General features: G+C 42.5%; 1 protein-coding gene across 1 annotated transcript; it reads left to right on the forward strand.

Moving 5' to 3' along the window:
* The first annotated feature begins 4,099 nt into the window (after window positions 1-4,099).
* pdgfbb (platelet derived growth factor subunit Bb) lies at window positions 4,100-18,261 on the forward strand. Its single transcript, XM_086184440.1, has 8 exons — window positions 4,100-4,894; window positions 11,271-11,367; window positions 11,991-12,047; window positions 13,410-13,603; window positions 13,686-13,877; window positions 14,324-15,110; window positions 15,684-15,834; window positions 15,969-18,261. The coding sequence occupies exons 1-7, from the start codon at window positions 4,829-4,831 to the stop codon at window positions 15,815-15,817; spliced, it is 1,527 nt and encodes a 508-aa protein (XP_086040566.1). The 5' UTR covers window positions 4,100-4,828; the 3' UTR covers window positions 15,818-15,834; window positions 15,969-18,261.
* Window positions 18,262-19,884: the final 1,623 nt, after the last annotated feature.

The following is a 19,884-nucleotide window of genomic DNA, read 5'->3' on the forward strand; positions in this document are numbered from 1 at the left end:
GTCACACCTACGGTCAATTTAGAGTATCAATCAGCCTCGTCCCCTCTTGATGTCTTTGGACTGTGGGAGGAAGCTGGAGTACCAGAGAGAACCCACACAGGAACAGGGAGAACATGGAGACTCCACACAGAAAGATCCCGTGCCCAAACCAGGATTCAAACCCGGAACCTTCTTGCTGTGAGGCGACAGTGCTGACCAGTGCACCACCGTGCCGCCCCTTATTAGAAATTATTTATTCAAAATTCATGTTGGCAGAGGGCTAAGTGGAAGTTCCTGACTTCGTTCACACAGCATGCACCCTCCTGACAGCACAGGAACGTCGCCGTAGGCTCAGTCTCCCAAACTGAAATCCAGATTTACCTGGCAGTGATGAGTTTAACCAGCAATGAGAGAAATTTGCTCAGGGTTGTAATTTAAGGACGTTCATTTACGTACTTGTGAAATTTTGATGCACTATAACTTTGAACAGGGACATGCATGGACATGTATTGTGCAAGAATGTGGTCACAGATTACAAATCCATAACCATGTAGGGGCATGTACAACAAAAAGGTGGGGATGGATCGCAAATCTACAAGTGCATCATATCAATCCATGTAGACAGTTTATAAATCGCACTGTACAGGTGGGAAGAGTTCATACTTGTGCGTCTTTTATTTTCTCAGCTGACACAAGGTGGACTTGATTCACTCTAAGAAAAAAAAAGTGTAAAAGTTAACAATTTAAAAGTAAGAGCACGGAAAAGGGAGAATTGTTGGAACCTCAAATGGAAAAATGGCATCATATATCAGTTTGTTTGAACCTGTGCAGCATTATTCTGGTACCATTCGTCACAATTGTTAGCCCATAGTGCCTGTGGCCTTGGCCAAACGTGTGAATTTGAAACACGGTGTAAATATAGCGCCATAGCTCATGCAGTTTCCTCCAATGACTCTTGTTAGACAAACAATGGCATCCTATTATTCACCCAGGCATGATTGAACTGGAAGAAAAGACTTGTCGAACTCTAAGGACGTTGACATTCTTCATATGCATTGTGCTGTTTCAGAGGGTCAGAAGCAGTAATCGAGTCGATGATCCTTCTTTTTTTTCTTTCTTTTTTTTTTTACATTTTTGTTCTTTTATGAGCGTTATCTTTCAACTATATTTTCCTTTAAAAAAAAAAAAAACCTTCTTTTTTTAAACTTTCTTTCGTTATTGTAAGTCATTTACGAGCTTGGCTGGCTGACATTCTATTTTGAGGCCTGGCTCGACTGATTTGAACATGCACAGTCACCAATCAGCCATTGTTCAAAAAATGTCCCCTAAACGTGAGAGGCCATCAAAGGTCAGGACTCTGAGAATAACTGCTGTGACATTTAGAAACACCTTGAGTTTCCTGATAGCCTCGCTAGCGGTGATGCTGAGGTAGTAAGAATAGTCCCTTGGCATGGCTCTTGGTGTGGCCTCACCAGCAATAGAAGATGCATAAATGCCTATTATGCAAGAGGCTGGATTTAGGCTCATGGGTATTCATGAGTGCTGACTTTCCTTAAAGCCTTTTAACTTTAAAACACGTCTCTAAAATGAGAGTAAATGTTAATTCAAGTTGATCACGCGTAGAAGCGTCGCCGAGCTTCAGTTTTAAAAGCCCAAAAGTTTTTCTGTACTCACAAGCAGAATTAGTTTCTGATAAACGAGGTGTTATCGTGTGTGTGCACTCAAAACTCCCCTCAAACTTAAAGTGATATTTCAACCAAAGAGTGTTATTTTTCTTTCAATGATTAATCGCTTGGAATCTGTAACTCACAAAGGTGTTTCAATGTTTCTTCCTCCTTTTGTGACCTTTTGACTCCAGAAGACAGACAACATCAGTAATATATCATTAGCTTGAAGCTAATGGAGACCAACTACTAACAGCAGATCTTTTCAAACTGTCGGTTTACAAACGACAGCACTTCCAGTTTTCAAAAGCACGACTGCGACTGAGCATAAACAAGTTCAACTGAACACATGACCTGTTGGTTTTTAGCTCAGATCAAAGTGCTTTTGGATTATCGAGCGCACGACTGGATAAATAAAACGAGGACTATCCTGAACGACGCGTTTGAGAGTCGTTTTCATCCGTTTTGCTGTTGCTCACTGTCTAGCTCCATTAGCTACAAGCTAAAAGTATGTGGAAAGCATTTTCTGAATTCTGGAGTGACTGAGAAGTCACACCGGGGGTCATCTTTGTGAGTTCACAACAACCAATGGAGAATCATTGCAAGGCAAATTGCATTTTCTTAAGAGAACAATCACTTTAATAATACTGGTGATTTTTGCGGTGTCTCTTATCGTTCATCATTCAGATCATTAGACAACCCAGACTAGGTCAGTCTAGACAGAGCTGGACCAGATACGTGCTGGCTGGAATATGGGGACAGTGTGAAACCTCTGAAAGAAAACATTCGTATGAATAACAACATAATGGAACTGAATACAGTTGACGAAAATGACTGGATTGATTAAAGAGTTAAGATGTCTAATTAAGCCGTCATTACTTCCAGCAAGTGAGTAACAGCTGTGCTCTGTTTCTTTTAACACGTAATTTATGGTAGTTTTATCTTGACGACTCTTACGGTTTACCAAGTTTACGTGAAGCGGTTGTCCATCAACAGTGCGGTCTGAACGGTCACAGCTGTAGGCGAGTGCCGAGGCCAGCTAGTTAGCTTAGCTGCTCACTGGAGCTCACATCTCTGACAACATCTGATGTTGAGACACTGGAGCCGGTGGTAAACCTGCACATGATTCACCACGTGGAGACTGAAACAAGACTCACCCTCCCAGCCAGCAGAGATTGCTAGCGTGCTACATCCACTTCTAGCTCCTGCACACTGAACAGTCAACACTCACAATCCCGGTAGACAGGCCCCAAGGCAGGGTGGCCAAGGTTGGACCCACGCCATCCTGAAATCTACCGCTAACTTGGAGGACTCTGTAGTGGTGAATCACATCAGCTGGACAGCACAAACACTAGAACAAGCTACCATCAGCCCATCCTCCATTGTTTGACTCAACAGAACGTAAGTGACGTCAGCATCCAGCCTATCAGCGCCACCCTCAGCTCTGGAGTGTGAATTGTTCCACCTCTTCACTCATGTACTGTACGCTTGTTTCAACAATGTGGATTCAGTCTGTCTGACCCTAACAGCTTCCCCATAGGAGTTGTGAGGTTTGCCACCAAGCCTGAGTATCTTCAGTGTTTATTGGTAACTTGTAGTTGTAGGTTTCGATTAAAAAAAAAAAAAAACATCAAAAAAGAGTGTCTGCAAATGTTAATCCTTGTAAGTGAATATCTGATTATGAAAACATGGGTATCGTTCTCTCCACTCCCTCTGTCATTCACTGAACCTGAACACTTTGTCGTCGATGTGTGTAGTCGACCGACACCAGGACGACCTCACATAAAGGTACATTTTGAGAAACGTAATGAATAACTCAAAATTCCTGTCATTAGTAACGCTTTTCATCATCTTATAGCTTCTGTAGGCACCACACGTAAAAGAAAACCCACATTTGACTGTCAAATATTTAAGAGTAAGGATGTTAAAAAGGCTTTGAGGTATACAACCAGGAATTCCCCTGTGTCAGAGTTATAATATGGAGGCTATAAAATCCTGGAGTCTCTATATGTTGTTCCACTGTACTAAAAAGATCATCATCGTTTAATGCACAGCTCGTGGGGAGTGAGCGAACAGCTTATAAGTGACACTTTTGATTTTAAAAGCTCCCACTTGTCTCCATATACCGTAAGCAAAACACGACAAAAATAATTCATGAAAATAATTTAAAATATTTTGGAGAGATTATTTTTCACTTTGAAAATATCTGTTATGGCTTTTGCTACTGATGTCCTTCACTGCCAGTGGAAAAGTTTAAAATAAATGTGGAAATTCTCGCTCTCAACATGTTTGATAATATTTTATGATCTCTCAAACTCGATACTACGAATATTTTTTGTTTTTTTTTGTGTTGAGATCATTCAACTCCCTTTATATCTTCAGTAAAGAAAAAAATCCCCAGCAGACCTGGCCCAGCGTCAGGACAGAGGCACTATTGCTCTGAGTTGCTGCTGTGAGGCGGTTGTTTGTGGACTAAGAGTCGGCTCTTTGTACACAGATTATCAACCATTCTTCAGACAGGGGGCGGGAGAGAGATACTGTTGAGTTCACCAACAGCAGCGGACTCTTGGAAATCTGCTCTTCCCCTCACACCACCTCCACCTCCACCTCCCCCGGCAGCACCACCAACACCATGACCAGCACCAGCGGCAGGAGCAGCAGCAGCAGCAGTAGCGCTGCGTAATCAGGCCGCTCCAGGACTGAGGCGCACCGAGCCACACAGCGCCCTGCTGATTGATAAGACCCCTGGACAGAGGAGGACTTCATTTCACATGAATTTGGGACGCATTTAAAAGAAACAGAGAGGAGGACGACTGGTGATGTGGATGTACTTTCGTCAAATTATACTTTGGATAATTCAATTTACTTTTTTCGCAGCGTGGATGCAACTCAGAGACTTGGAAATGTCATTTAAATTTCCACTAACAACCGTCACGCTCCATCTGCGACGTCAGTGCGCTAAATAGAGAAGATCTTGAAGTTTTTGTGTAAGCTTTTATGTAAGCTGTGGATTTTGTGAGGGACTAAACATTTGGGTGCCACTGTGTGGAGAGATAAGATTGTGCGCGCAGTACCGACCGCAGGGCGAGCCGCTGTCCCCGACGCGCGCAGTGCTGAGGAGCGAGGGCCTCTCGCGCTTCCATAAATGCCCGGTCCGTCGAAGAGGCTCGAGGCTGGGCAGCAAGATGAGCTCGTGGGTACAGCTGCTGCTCGTGCTGCTGGCGGCGTGTCTGCGGTTTGGCGTCGCCGAGGTGAGTTGGAATGATGAACACGAACTCTCAACACTAATTTTGTTGACTCAGTCAAGACGTTTTTAGTACAAGAGACATTAAAGTTACACGAGTTTCATTTGGACTCTGAAGAACCCTTCATTAAACGATCCTGACTACTTGACTATCATATTGCAGTCTGTATTTTTACGCACAACCTCACAAACATCAGATGTGATCCTTAAATGCAGGGATTCTTTCTTCTTCTTCTTTTTTTTTAACTGCACCTGCTTCAGTCTCATAATGAAAGTTTTCCTTCATGGCCTGGGGGGGGGGGGGGGGTTCCTCTCACAGAATAACTGTTAGTCCTCCATTAACTGTCTTTATGAATGGATGCCCAGGGGTAGGCAGGAAGCACAAGCTGCCATGGTACGGTTCTTTTTACAGCTGGATGCTGCACGTGGTTAAGAGGATGCTGCATGTTCCAGATGTTGAGAAGGAGTGTGGTGCTGCTGCAGCCTCATGATTTGCAGGCCACATGTTTGAAAGGCGGCACACGGAGACACCTCTCTTACAGTAACTTTGATACCAGACACTGACAGTTTGAAATATGTGGTTTTGAAATATATGATAAAAACAATGCAAATGAAGAGTTTAGGATAATTATTTTGCTGTCCTTGACATGGTGACCGCCATTGTTGTTGGTGGTTTCTGTCCTCTAGACGTGGACTTCTCGCTGCCGTGTCATCGTACGATCCTACTGATCAATTTAAAGTTTAAACATGAAGCAAGCATTATGGATTATGGACAAACCCTCTGCTAAGGACAAACAAGAGGACAAAAGTTAACGGAGAATCCAGACATGGCTAACTGATGTCAGATATTACTGATATGTTCATTTCAGAAAAAAAAATATAATAATTTTGTGCTGCGAATGCTGCGTCAACCAGTGACAACCTTAAGGGAAGTGAGGCGACTGACTCTAGCACCCATGGGTTTTAGCCTTTTTGCTAGCACATGTGCCTCCCACGCCATAGTGGCAGTCTATTGGGGGACAGTGCTGGTCTACACAAATACAAACTGGATCTCCTTTTATGAATGTTACTGGTCTCATTTAGTTTGACCTGCACCAGCATGCAGCATGTATCTTAGCAGGACATCTAAAAAAAACCAAAAACTACTTGACAAATTTAGATGAAATTTGGTGAAAGGAAATTAGGAAGGTTTGTAACTTTGGAGCTGATCTTGATCAAATTGTAGTTCCTGGATCCTGAGGACTGTTGTGGGCCACTGGAAGGATAAAGCTGTTCGCATTATTGTTCTGGACATCTGGACACATTTCTATCAAATTCCATGAGAACTGTTTGAAAGAAGGTTTTGGTACATATGCTGAATTGTGATCCAGAGCTATTTTTGATACAACGATATCTCTGTGAGCAAATTTTAGAAAAGTCAAACCATGATATCGATTTAGAGAATTTATTTCAGTGTATTTTACGCATAGAATCACTGATACAGCCATGTACTCTCTGAGGGCTCTCATGTTTTTCTGAACACTGCATCTCCACGATCAGTTCAGCTGTAAATGTAAATGAGGTGAAAAAACAACTTGAACAAGTCAAACCGTTGCAGCTCTCTGCCTCATAAATCGGGGGGGGGGGGGGGGGGGGCTGTACGGCTTGATTCCAGTCTCATCTACACATCTTCAGTTTCAGTAAAAAAGATTTTTAAAAGCAGCCTAAAAGGACTTGCTGCAGCTGAGCCGGTAACTTAACACCTACAATAATACAGCTTCTGAATTATAAAACATCAGAACCAATGGACCCATTCTTCCTTTTTCTCACTTTAGCCATAAATTGTCATCTTTAGTGGACCATCACCATGACTACTTCACTTATAAAGGTAAATTAGGAGTGACACGTGATGGATGGTTTAGAATTCCTGTTATTAATCACTCACTTTTATGGCTTCTCAGGCAGCAGATGTAAGAGAAAACTTCAATCTGACAGGCTAAGTGTTTTAGAGGGAAAAAGATTTAAAAAAAAAGGCTTTGAGGTATACAAGCAGGAATTCCCCGTGTCTCATTTGAAACTTCTCCAAGCAGAGCCTTGAGAGTCAGAGAGCCTTTGAACGATCATTTAACCAACTCTGAATATATGAAGTGCCACTTTGTATGAAGGAGTATGGACATTATTCAATGAACGACCGCCAGTCGGGATCATCGCTAAATCACAAACATCGTTCTCTTAATTTCATTCTTTGCCTTCTCCAGTTCCGAGATAAATGATGAGAAATGAATTAATTAGGGCCACGTTTATTCACACTTGTGTTGCGCACGTGTAGGGATACTTCAGTGAGGTGTGTAACCTCACATGTGGGCCGCTGCCTCGGTGCCGGCAGCAAACCGGACCCCCTAATTATATACGATTAGATGTTTGTCTCCTTCCCCTGCTGCTACAGCTGCTGCTTGTACCTGGCATTCCTCAAGATGTCCAACAGGCCTTCTGGTGGGGGGTGGGGTGGGGGGGGCTGTTGTGGGATGTGAGATGGATTATGTCACATTTGGGGTTTCTGTTCTTTTTGGTTCTTCTCATGATGTCAGAAGAGCGAGGGTTACTGTACGTCACTGCACCTGTTTTTGAGGGCAGTTTATATGACGCTGTATGGAAAAAAAGAAATCCTTGTGTGTAGCTGTAGATGAGGAACGCCCAGGCTAACAGCTGCTGTTGTCCCTAATTCACCAGTCGCAGCTTGAAAATGCTCCAGATGCAGCTGGATGTGCAGTGGGGAATATTTATATTAGTCTCACCAACTTATCCCCCTTGACAAGGGATAAACTTATGAGCAATGTATCCTCTGTTTCCATCCAAGGCGTTGCCATGCAGAGCAAGATTAACATTGGGAGATAAGAATTAAAGGAACATGCCAAGATTTTGGAATTTATTGTCCCTCATCTCCAGAGTCAGACAAGAAGTTAGAAACCCTGTCTCTGTGCTACTCCGGGGAGCTGAGACCCTCACAGAATTGTTGATGCTAATTAACTTAGCACAGTGAATGGTAGTGGATGGGAAGTGTTAGCATACCTGAGTCAAAAGTAACTAAATTCCCACGCACACTGTATTAATATGACTGGGGTTGTGGCCCAGTCCTTAACCTTATGTACTGCATATACGCAGTACATAAGATCCTTCCTGTCTCTTCCTGATTGATACTACTATGTCGTATACTGTCGGGCCTCACGTTGAATCACGGCGCGTCCTGTATACGCTCTGTATACGCTCTATATATGCTCTGTATACGCTCTATATATGCTCTGTATACGCTCTATATATGCTCTGTATACGCTCTATATATGCTCTGTATACGCTCTGTATACGCTCTGTATACGCTCTATATACGCTCTATATACGCTCTGTATACGCTCTGTATACGCTCTGTATACGCTCTTTATACGCTCTGTATACACTCTGTATACGCTCTTTATACACTCTGTATACGCTCTTTATACGCTCTGTATACGCTCTTTATACGCTCTGTATACGCTCTGTATACGCTCTTTATACGCTCTGTATACGCTCTTTATACGCTCTGTATACGCTCTGTATACGCTCTGTATACGCTCTGTATACGCTCTTTATACGCTCTGTATACGCTCTTTATACGCTCTGTATACGCTCTGTATACGCTCTTTATACGCTCTGTATACGCTCTTTATACGCTCTGTATACGCTCTGTATACGCTCTGTATACGCTCTTTATACGCTCTGTATACGCTCTTTATACGCTCTGTATACACTCTTTATACGCTCTGTATACGCTCTGTATACGCTCTGTATACACTCTTTATACGCTCTGTATACGCTCTTTATACGCTCTGTATACGCTCTTTATACGCTCTGTATACGCTCTGTATACACTCTGTATACGCTCTTTATACGCTCTGTATACGCTCTGTATACACTCTTTATACGCTCTGTATACGCTCTGTATACGCTCTGTATACGCTCTGTATAGGCTCTGTATAGGCTCTGTATACGCTCTGTATACGCTCTTTATACGCTCTGTATAGGCTCTGTATACGCTCTGTATAGGCTCTGTATAGGCTCTGTATACGCTCTGTATACGCTCTTTATACGCTCTGTATACGCTCTGTATACGCTCTGTATACGCTCTGTAGATGCCCACTTTCCAATCAAATTTCTCCCAACTTACTGTCCCGCCTTTCAATCCTTCTTCATGTGAAATCCCCTACAGTCGTTCTCGACGTGCTGCTTCAGCACCACCACAGCAATATCCTGCTTATAGCTCTTGATCACTGCCAGTCACCTCATTCAGTGAATTTGGTAATTTGATGTATGGAATCTGTAAAAGTGTCTCATAGATTAGCATGTATTCAAAGATTCAGTCAGTGAACCGTAAACATTGGGTTTGTTTATCAGAACCTACGTGTTTATTCAAAATCGTCATGACAGCAGCAGGCACAACTCTGAACAAAAGCACACATCCTATAATTAACATCAGAAACAATTAACCAAGCAGGCAGCTTTGCTCCGCTGGTGAAGAGAGGAAATAATGATGACTCCTCAGGGGCTTGTGAAGCTCTGCAACAGAGATGTGAGTGTCATACGGCAGGCATTTCCCTGCTGTATTATTGGACTCTCTGAAAAGCCAACCAACAATGGAGGAAAGTCAATGGCGTACAGTAGTGAACTGTGGTGAGAATCTCTAATCATGCATGGATGGCTGTTTCCTTTGGGGAAACCTGCCTCCTACTGGGATCCTTTAAACTCTCCTCATAGTGGAGGGAATCACATGGACACAAATGACAAAAATGAAAAAAGGATCAACATTTCTCATTAAAGTTAAACAAGTTGAAACAAGTTTTTAAATCAGGACAGATGAAACTGCATTAGCTCCTTTGAACAAAGCACTGCATTTCAGCTGATGCGAGTGTCTCGACCCACGTCTGATCCCTGTCCGCCTCAAACCGTCTTTTATTCATCTATTATACCTCTCTTTTTTTGTCAGATGCACCTCCCTCCTCTTCTCTCTAGATCACTCCTTCCCCCACTTCCTGACTCCTTCCTGGCTCCTTTGACCCCTAAATGTTAGCAGATGAGAAGACACAACACCAATAGTCATTCAGCCAGCTCTTAGTGACCATTGTGTGTCTGCTTGGGTTAATACACCCCCCCCCCCCGCCATAATGACCAGGGGGGTTAAACCCACAGTCACTTCATATGATGACAGAATGGAGCTTTGCGTGGTTTTTGGTGTGGTGAAATGGAATCTGGTGTTTATTCCTTTTAAATAAAATATTACAACTTATCATGGCTGCATCGTATATTCTTGCATTACTTTAAAATCAACATAGGAAATAATGTCCAAACACTTAGCACCATATCCAGTAAAATATATATATCAAAACAGTATACACACATTTATATATATATGTATATTTTATACATATTTAACATATATATTATATATATCTATATCTATATCTATATCTATATATATATATATATATATATATATATATATATATCTATATCTATATATATATATATATATATATATATATATTTCATACATGACCCAACAGACCACACAGATTCTGGTTCAGGCTCTCATCTCACGCATTGACTACTGCAACTCTCTTCTGGCAGGCCTCCCTGCAGGCTCATTCAAGCCTCTGCAGATGATCCAGAATGCAGCAGCACGTCTGGTCTTCAACCAGCCCAAAAGGGCACATGTCACCCCGCTGCTGGTTTCTCTTCACTGGCTTCCAGTGGCAGCCAGAATCAAATTCAAGGCACTTCTCTTGGCTCACAAAACAATCACAAGAACGGCTCCAGCCTACCTGGAATCCCTGATCCAGGTCTACTCTCCTTCTCGCCCACTACGCTCTGCATGCCAAAGACGCCTGGTGCTTCCAGCCCAGCGCTGCTCCAAATCTCTAGCCAGACTCTTCTCTTCTGTTGTTCCCAAATGGTGGAACGAACTACCGAACTCTGTGCGTTCTGCTGAGTCCCTTTCTACTTTTAAGAGACAATTGAAGACTCAATTGTTCAGAGAGCACCGAGGCACTGAACCTGACTCTTCTCCTCTTTGGGGTAGAATAAGTCAGAGGGTCCAAGACCCAGCACTTAGTGATTATGTAGCACCAACTGTGTTGTGTGATGTTATATGTTTGTCCAAAAAAAAAAAAAAAAGGGGGGGGGCGACACTTCTTCTGCCACTAGATGGCAGTACCTGTGACCAAATCACAACTGAAGCACTTTAACGCTACTATGGGTTTTTCCTTAAGTCTGAATTCTTGCTTGTGTTGTACGTCGCTTTGGACAAAAGCGTCTGCTAAATGAAATTGTAGAATTGTAGAATTGTAGAATATATGTATATGTGTTATGTGTTTCAGGGGGACCCTCTGCCTGCAGCCCTGGTGGAGCTGGTTAGAAACAGTCCCATCTCCTCCATCGAGGACCTCCAGCTGCTGCTGCTCTCTGACTCCGTAGGTAAAGAAAAGATCGTTTGAATACATCCGTTCATGGGTAAAATTCTACCCTAACAACTATTCGAAGCTTAACATTAAAACATTGATTTTATCAGTAAATGTTACAATCTGGAAGATTCATCCTCAATAGCATCTTTTGAGTGTAGAAGCTGTGGAACGTGAACATAATATCTTCAAGATAAGGGATCCAGAACACAAATACGAACGTCATAAAAAAGATAGATCTGCATGTCCGATAGCAATAATTAATAGAACAAACATTTTCAGATTTATCTGGAAGCCAAAATGTTTTTCAGATGATATCCAGGAGCTGAATTTTTTTTCTTTCAAACATTTATCATAGACTAATTTTATCCAAATTTATCAAGCAGGTCCAGAAAAATGTGTCATGAAAAGTCTATCCCAGGTGACTTTGGCAAAAGGCGGGGTTCACCCTGGACGGTCCGTTACAGGGCCATCAGGAGCAATTAGGGGTTCAGTATCCTGCTCAAGGGAAGTGGGGATCGAACCAGCGACCCTTTGGTTGCTAGACGGCCATGCTTCATGAGAATGTCTTTGAAGACCAAATGTATAACCAGCTGCCATATTTACAATCGTTAAATGGTATTTATTGTTTTGTCTCAGATGATGATGAGGAAAATTTAGCAGCGAATGGAGGTCACAGACTACCAAGGAGCCTTGGTGAGCCACCCCCCCCCCCCCACAAACACACACACACAAACACACACAAACACACACACACAAACACACACACACACACCTACCTTCCCTTAAGCTGTCAACATTGGAATATATTGTGTGTCATGAAAGTGTCCCTTCTCTAATGCAGCTCCTTTCAATTATGGCATGGCTGACAATGTATATATTTTTACTTTCTCATGATAAATGTACAAATTCTTCCAGAATAATGCTAGTAGAAGGTAGTGCTGGCATGAAAGATTCCTGATTTTCCTCATGAGCATCCTCATTAGTCTGCTGTCTGGGGAGTTGATTAATGTGACCAATGTGGTTTTAGTGACACGGTAAAGTCCACCCCATTAACCTGCCTTTCCCGCTATCACGATAAAGCAGATGTTGGCATCACAAAGCATTAATCAACAACAGCGTCGGTCACACGAATGATTCCCTCACTATTAATCTATGTGTAACCATGTTGGATCATTTTGGAATCCCAACTAAAAACAAACATTTGGAAAGCAAAGTTACATTCAGATTATTCAGATCGGTGCAATCCAATAATATTTGCTGCCACAGTGGATGATAAATGCTGGTTGATGTCAGGTGAGCTGTGTGTGTTAAAGCCCTTGAAGAATAAACGATCCTACTCCTCCAGGAATATGCGTTGTCACTGAATGAAACGGCCAGATATGATTTAAAGCCACAGTACGGAATGTGGCATCATAGGCTGCACTGTAGCCTCCTCATTTGTTACCGTGTTAGCTGTAAAATGGTGGCTAAACACTGAGCATCACAATCCCCCACAAATGACTGGTTTTACTATAAAAAGTAGCTGCATTGCACATGATAATATTTGGAAATTTGGTACAACTTAATACTAAATTACTTATTCACATTACATGACTCTGATTTAGAGCAGAAGATTGCTTTTGCTGGCACTTGACCCCTGTAAAATAAGTAGCTTCAATATCAGAATTTGATCCATTTTGTACGATAACATTTATAAAATATAGAAGAGTTGCGCTATTACATAAACTATCCACTTTAAAATTTGCAGAGTGCTAACCCGAAGTAGCATGCCATAGAGCAGGACTTGTGTGTGTCTTCCTGGTAGCATGAGAATGTTGGTACATAAACAAACTATGCTGTGACCGGGAGAGATGAGCTTAATGAGCGTTGTGTGAATTGAACTCAAGAGGCGTTCATTTATATGAAAATGCGATCGTTTTAAAGTAGTGGCCTCATTTCCTGATAACTGCTTGGTATGGAAGAGGCAGGTACAAAAAAAATTGGGCTAAAAAAATCATTTTGGACTGCAGTATAAGTTGAATGCGCAGTGACACTCTGCCGTATCTCCTCCTTCAGATGCTCAGCCAGCCCAGCAGGCTCTGTGTAAAGTTCGTACTGAGGTGGTTGAGGTCACCAGGGCGATGTTAGACCGCAGCAATGCTAACTTCCTGCTATGGCCACCTTGTGTTGAGGTGCAGCGCTGCTCTGGCTGCTGCAACACCAAAAGCCTGCAGTGTGTCCCAGTTGTCACACACACCAGATACTTGCAGGTAAGCAACCACGCAGACTGGAGCACACACATCTGTCATCATATCATTCGCCACGATGCCATCGTCATCTCTACCTCTCCAGGTCATGAAGATTGAGTACATCAATAAAAGGCCCACCTACGCTAAAGCAGTGGTGTCAGTGGTGGATCACGTGGAATGTCGATGCCAGCCTGCTCCGCGGCCCCCGGTGCTGAAGAGAAAAGCATCTCGCAGACAGCACGGCCACAACAAGGACCAGCACCGCAACCAGACGCTCAGCCAAGGACATGGACAGGTACAGTGGGAATACTGATCAGCACATTACTCTTCATATTATTGAAGCTTTAAAATGATGAGGTGCAATTTCTGCTCCCTCCTCTCAACCATAAATACAAGAGAAAATTATCTGCTACACAAAATGATGTCATGACATCTCTGTTTTTTGTACGTCAAAATTGAAATTGGCACATTTTGTGTCAAATATAAGATTTTCTTTCTTCTACCAGTTTACAATAAGAAGTAGTTCTCTATGGCACAATAATCTATGTCCAAAGCTATGAAAGTAATTCAAACTTGAATTTATAGTAAACATTTCATCCACCTGTTGATCATCATCTCCAGGTTTTATTTTGTTTTTTTTTACTTGGACACTGAATGAAGGCAACATCAATTGAGTGATAATGAAATGAACAGCAATAAAAAGTACTCAGTAAGACTCAGCTGTTCCCTTTTACTGTCAAGGTCAAGGTGCACTCCAAAGATGAGCTCCATCAGTGGGATGAGCTGAAGCAGAATCAGGCGTCTCAGCTGGAGGATCTCTTGGAGCAGCACTGGAGCCCCAGAGGGGACACCTTCACCCAGCATGGAGAAGGGTACAGCCTGGCTGGGGAGGACCCATCTCGGTCAGGGGATACTGTTCTGTATGCGCCGCACTGGGCTCATAACTCCACGGGGCTCACTGGGGCTAAAGGCCAAACTGAGAAACAGGAGAACATAGAGAAGAAGAATATCAGGATCTCAGAGGGCAACAAGACTCTATCCTCAGTGGATAATGTTGGTGTCGAAGGTGGGGAAGGGCTGCTGCTCAACATCACTGAGGGGAACAGGGGCAGGCACGAAGGCACGCAAACACACCGCCCATCATGGCAAGACGACAAACTTTCAAAGGCTGTAACACAGAATCCCCAAGCCAAGCTTAGTCCCATTGACACAACCATTGAGAGGGTTGGGATCAGGTTCAGACCCACCAAAGAGCCAAACCCAGAACCTCGGGAACAGGCGAGACGGAGAGGGAATGAGACTCCGGAGGAGAGGATTTTACAGATTGCTGAGGAAAAACTGGAGGAGGAAAGAAAAGAGCTGCTACTCCTGCATAAGAGGTTGGACCAAGAGAAGGAGACACTGAGACAGCAGCAAAAGAAGCGAGAAGAGGAGGCGGAGTGGCAGAATGAAAAGGAGACAGAAAGTCTACACCATCCACACAGAAAACATCATCATCATCTGCAAACAGTAACAACACAGAAACCAGGTAATGGAAATTACATAAAGGCACACACCAAGTTTTTGGGAAGTTCACTTATTTATTGGTGTCCCCAGAGTGAGACAAGAAGATAGACACCCTTATCTCCTTTTGGGAGCTGAGACCCCAGAGACCAGCTGGCTGTTAGTTAGCTTAAGTCAAGCGAATGATAAGTGCAACCCAAGTTATTAATGCAGGTAAAGACTTGTCCTCAGTTATCCAAGTCATGGTAGCTCTTAAGTGCTGTGTCGTAGTCAACTGGACTGTTGCAGTTTCCTTGATGTTTGGCCTCTAATGCAAAAAACCTTCTTCAGTTTTAGATCACCGGTGGGGAGATGCAGGCTATGTGGGTGTGATTTCTGGAAACCCAGACTAACATTACTACCAATCACTGTGCTAAGCTAACTAGCACTTAGCTGCTCTCTGTGGGTCCCCGCATATGCAGAGAAGGGTGTTGTAGTCTGGCTATGAGGTCACAGCAAATTAACAGGTCCTGAAAAGCAAGGGTGTTCCTTTGATATTACTCTCAATAAAAGATTTTGGTTTCATTTTCTATAAATCATGTCCTGCCTGTTCTTACAGAGACAACATCCACAATGACCACACGGCAACCAGCAGCTCCAGCAAGTCCCAGGGCTCCTGTCCGTCCAAGAAGAAGGATGAGAAAGAATCGCAGACGAATCAGCAAGGCAGCTATGAGAGCGATGCTGATGTAGAACTAAACCAAACCCAGGTACGTTTAAAGAATATTTTGATAATAAAATGAAAATGAAGGAAAAGTATTGCAAAGTATTCATGCAGTTTCAATCTAATCCAGTGTTTCTATCTGTGTATGACGTTTAAAGCATGCTATTCTTATATTCTCAGGGACATAAAGCGGATTTGGAGTACTTGTGTGGATTATCCAGCAGTGATGCAGTGACTCCCTTCATATAAGTATTTAAGCACTTGTCAGTAACCTGCTCGTCCTGTGAGACCTCCTCAGTAACACTACTAATGACTCTCTGATGAACCTGTAACTACACCTGGATGGAACAAGGAGGGAGGATGAGAGGAGCATGGAATATCAATAAGAGGTGGGTCTTTCCAAGAGAACACTTGTCTTTACAATGACATTTGCTGGTATGAACAAGTGGCACCCAAAGACTGACAACCTGCGCGCTACATGTGAGGGGGAATGATCCTGCAGAACTATCGGACATGAGAAAATAGTGCAACTACAGAACTCTACTTGGGACCCTGTTTTGATATCAACAGAGAGGAATTGCACTTAAAAGACGACAGAACCAAGTCTAAATATGGGGTGTAAGCGCTCAGACACCGTGGACTCATTACAGCTATTACACGTTGGGATAAATGGACACCCTTCTGAAGAATCCGATGTGTTGTAATTGGATCATTTTAGAGACAATCAACAGGAGACGGCGAGAAATATTGACCAAAATGAGCAGTATTTCCAAGGCTTGATATCATTTCTTAGCTAATTAAAACAATCTTTAATCATATTTAATTCTATTTAACTCAATGCAAACACTGGAATTACACAGATGTGATAAGGAATTAAAGCAGAAGTGGAAAACAGGTGCTGCAGAAATAGGAGTGTTCAGGATAAGATGTGAAGGCATTACACCCGTGACCTATTTATTTATCTCTACTGTGGATTAACCTTCTTCACAAATACTGAAAACGAGATGTGGTGTAGGTATGTAACCGCGATTCCGTGTGGCTAGTTGTCTCAGTATCAAGCAGTGTTACATTTTTGCGTTCAAAAAGTGTGTGTGTTTGTTTGTTCGTCACGCATTTAGTATGATAGAGATGTCTCTTTGTGGTTGAAGAAATCACATTCCTTCATTCCTTTCAAACGCCAGAGAGAAAGAAACATCTATACTTTATATTTATGTGTTGTGTTGATTTTGTTAATATACAACTTTTTATTTCTGACCTTCCTGACATTTACAGGCAAGGGAAAAGGGTCTGAGTAAATTGACGAAATTAATTATTTTTGTCTCCTTTATTTTTATTTTAGCAGAAACTCTGATGATTCTATTCTGTGTCCAATAATTCATAGTCCGTCAAACATTTTAAGTTATTGAAAAACTATGTACATTCTTCTTGCCAACTTACAACTGTTACTTATTTTGTCTGGTGTTATTATGAGTTATGATGGCAAAAAAGTCTAATGCTATTTTCATATGGGTTTAAGAAGCTGATGTGCTTAAAAATGCACTGTTTTGTCTTGTTTTTATTTCATTCCACAAATTTTCCTTCCATATGCACATTTTTTTCATCTTAAATGCCAAAGTTTTGAATTGAAATATGGAATTTACATTAACATGACCAGCAATGATTGGCTGGTTTGACTGCGTCCAGCAACTTAGGGTTCATTCATACCCGACCTGAGTGCTTTTACCATATTTAAACATGGTTTTCGCCCCCCTGCTGGCCTGCACGAGGGTCTGCCCTGCCCTGAGAGTGGTGACATCATAACTGAGCTGCGCATAACTCACGCTGGGCCAAAAGGTGACAAGTCTGTATCCCTGTATAGCTGTCAGTAACAGCTAGCAGGCTAGCGCTACTCAGTGCTCTGGTCGTCCGAAGCCTGAGTTAGGCTTCATGACAGTATTGTGCCACTTCTATTGATCCCTTTGATTGTCCTCTGTCCTTATGCTGTTCAAATGTACCGGGCTGAAGGACAAGAAAGCAAACCGTGGCTTGGGCAGTTTTACGGAGAAATCCCACTAGACAAACAAATGGGCCTTTCAGGGACAAAGATGCTTTGAGATGCGTACAATCAGCAAATGAGAAATTACAACATGGAATTTTTCACCCCCTCTTGAGCACAGGTTGATTTATTTAGAGAGCTTTTTTGGCATTTTATGTAGCCACAGTGCATCTTCAGAGACCTTCACTTTGACTTCTGAAGCTCTTATGAATGCAGTAGGTTTTGCTCTGAGTGATGCACGATGAGGTTTGCTCAATCTGTCACAAGACAAAAAGGTAGGGGTTGATGTATTGTAGGCGAACTCTGGCACACACTCTCTCTGTGGTTCACAATCACACTTCACTTGACTCTTGGCTGCCAGAAGCCTGACTCAGCATACAGCTGCATGGCGATGTGAGCTAATTACTAAGCCAAGGGGTCATCATCTTCTAAATTATAAGCTTGTCAATTAAAACCATAATTTCTTTAATATACCTGCCTCGTTCTTGGTCTTTGCATCACCCGCCCGTGTATGTGACTTCTTGAACTCTACGTATATTCAGGTCATGCAGTATTACTTCCCGACTGCCCTACTGTCAATCTCACACACATGTACGACTTCTAAACAGTAGACCATCTCCAAATTCATCACTGAGGTGGGAAGTCAGCTTGTCTTGGTTGTCCGTGTAGCTCCACCCCCCCAAACCCCACCACCCCAACCCCCACCCCGAACACAAAGACATGTGCGTGGAGGCTTGTTGACTGTGAGAAACACACACATGTCAGGCAGAAGCTCATTCAGACACACACACAGGGGTCAACCGCTATGACAGCGTGGGCGTGTCTCTGAGGGACTGTGACTAAAGATGTGAGATGAGTCAAAGCTGACTGACTGACCTTAAAGGATGACATGGTTTGTTGGGTCACAACAACACTATTACCTAACCAGCAACCACTGGAAAAATATAATGACCAATCATGAACAAGGCTTGATGAGAGATTAAGAGAAAAAAGCAATGGAGAACCATAATCCAATAATATGCTGCATCGACTACTGTAAATTTGATTAAAACTCAATATTTGATTGGTTTGCTGAACAGGTATAAAGCTCATTAATTGCTTGTTCATGTCTTCATGGCGTTTGTAATGGCACAATGGTTCTTGATGCAAATCTGAAGGCAGTAAAGTACTTTAAACTTGCATTCTTTGTCCAGCAGGGGGCGACTCAACTGCCTGCAGGAAAACACCATGTCTCAGTTAATTTATTGCCTCAACGGTGCGGGGCTGATATTGTTTTGAACTTGAGAATTTCTGCGTGTGGTCCTGAGATAGTTTTTAGCAGGTGTTTTAATTTTGGTTTTGTCACCATTATTGTGCAAAAACTGTGCAAGACAGAGCGGAAATTTACGGGTGTATAGTCATGATAAAGATGAAGGAAATGTTTGAAAATCGACGTCGTTGGACTTGATGGTCTCTAGTTTCATCGGTAAACAATCTCCTAATGGGTTTATGGCCTCAGTCACTAGTTTGAAGTCCTTTTTCAACACAGCATGATGTTGTTTTTTCTTAAATTATAGTCCCTTCGTGTAAAATTGATGATCGAGACGGGTATGCTGCTGGATGACTTTGTTTCTCAAGTTCATACGACAGGTTCTCAGCCTTCCACACTTAAGTTTATTCATTCAGTTACAATGTACAAGAAAAGTAATCTCATTTTTAAAAAAATGAGAGAAGATGCATTGCACCAGGATACAGCGACATTCTGAATATCCTGCGGTCCCTTGGCAGATCTATAAAAATAGCCATATGAATCAACCAGCATGAGAGGAAAATGGTAAAAATGACGATGGCTAAAATGCCACACTCAAGTCTTCAAAATGGTGAGTTGCGCAAACATCGAGAACTTCTGTGTAGAACGTGGATGTTACGTCCACCTGCTCCAAAACATGCATACAGTTTCCTCGCTGTGAGTGTGCGTTTCTGTCCTTATGTGATCGTCTATCAAACCAGCTACCTGCTGTATTAATTCTCGTTGATGTCTAGTGCGTGAAGCTACGAAGCAGAACTCTTAGACCTCCACCA

Source organism: Aulostomus chinensis, chromosome 18, assembly GCF_037954235.1.
Source record: "Aulostomus chinensis isolate RoL2024-O1b breed Wild chromosome 18, RoL_Achi_v1.0, whole genome shotgun sequence".
In the NCBI taxonomy this organism is placed as follows: domain Eukaryota; kingdom Metazoa; phylum Chordata; class Actinopteri; order Syngnathiformes; family Aulostomidae; genus Aulostomus; species Aulostomus chinensis.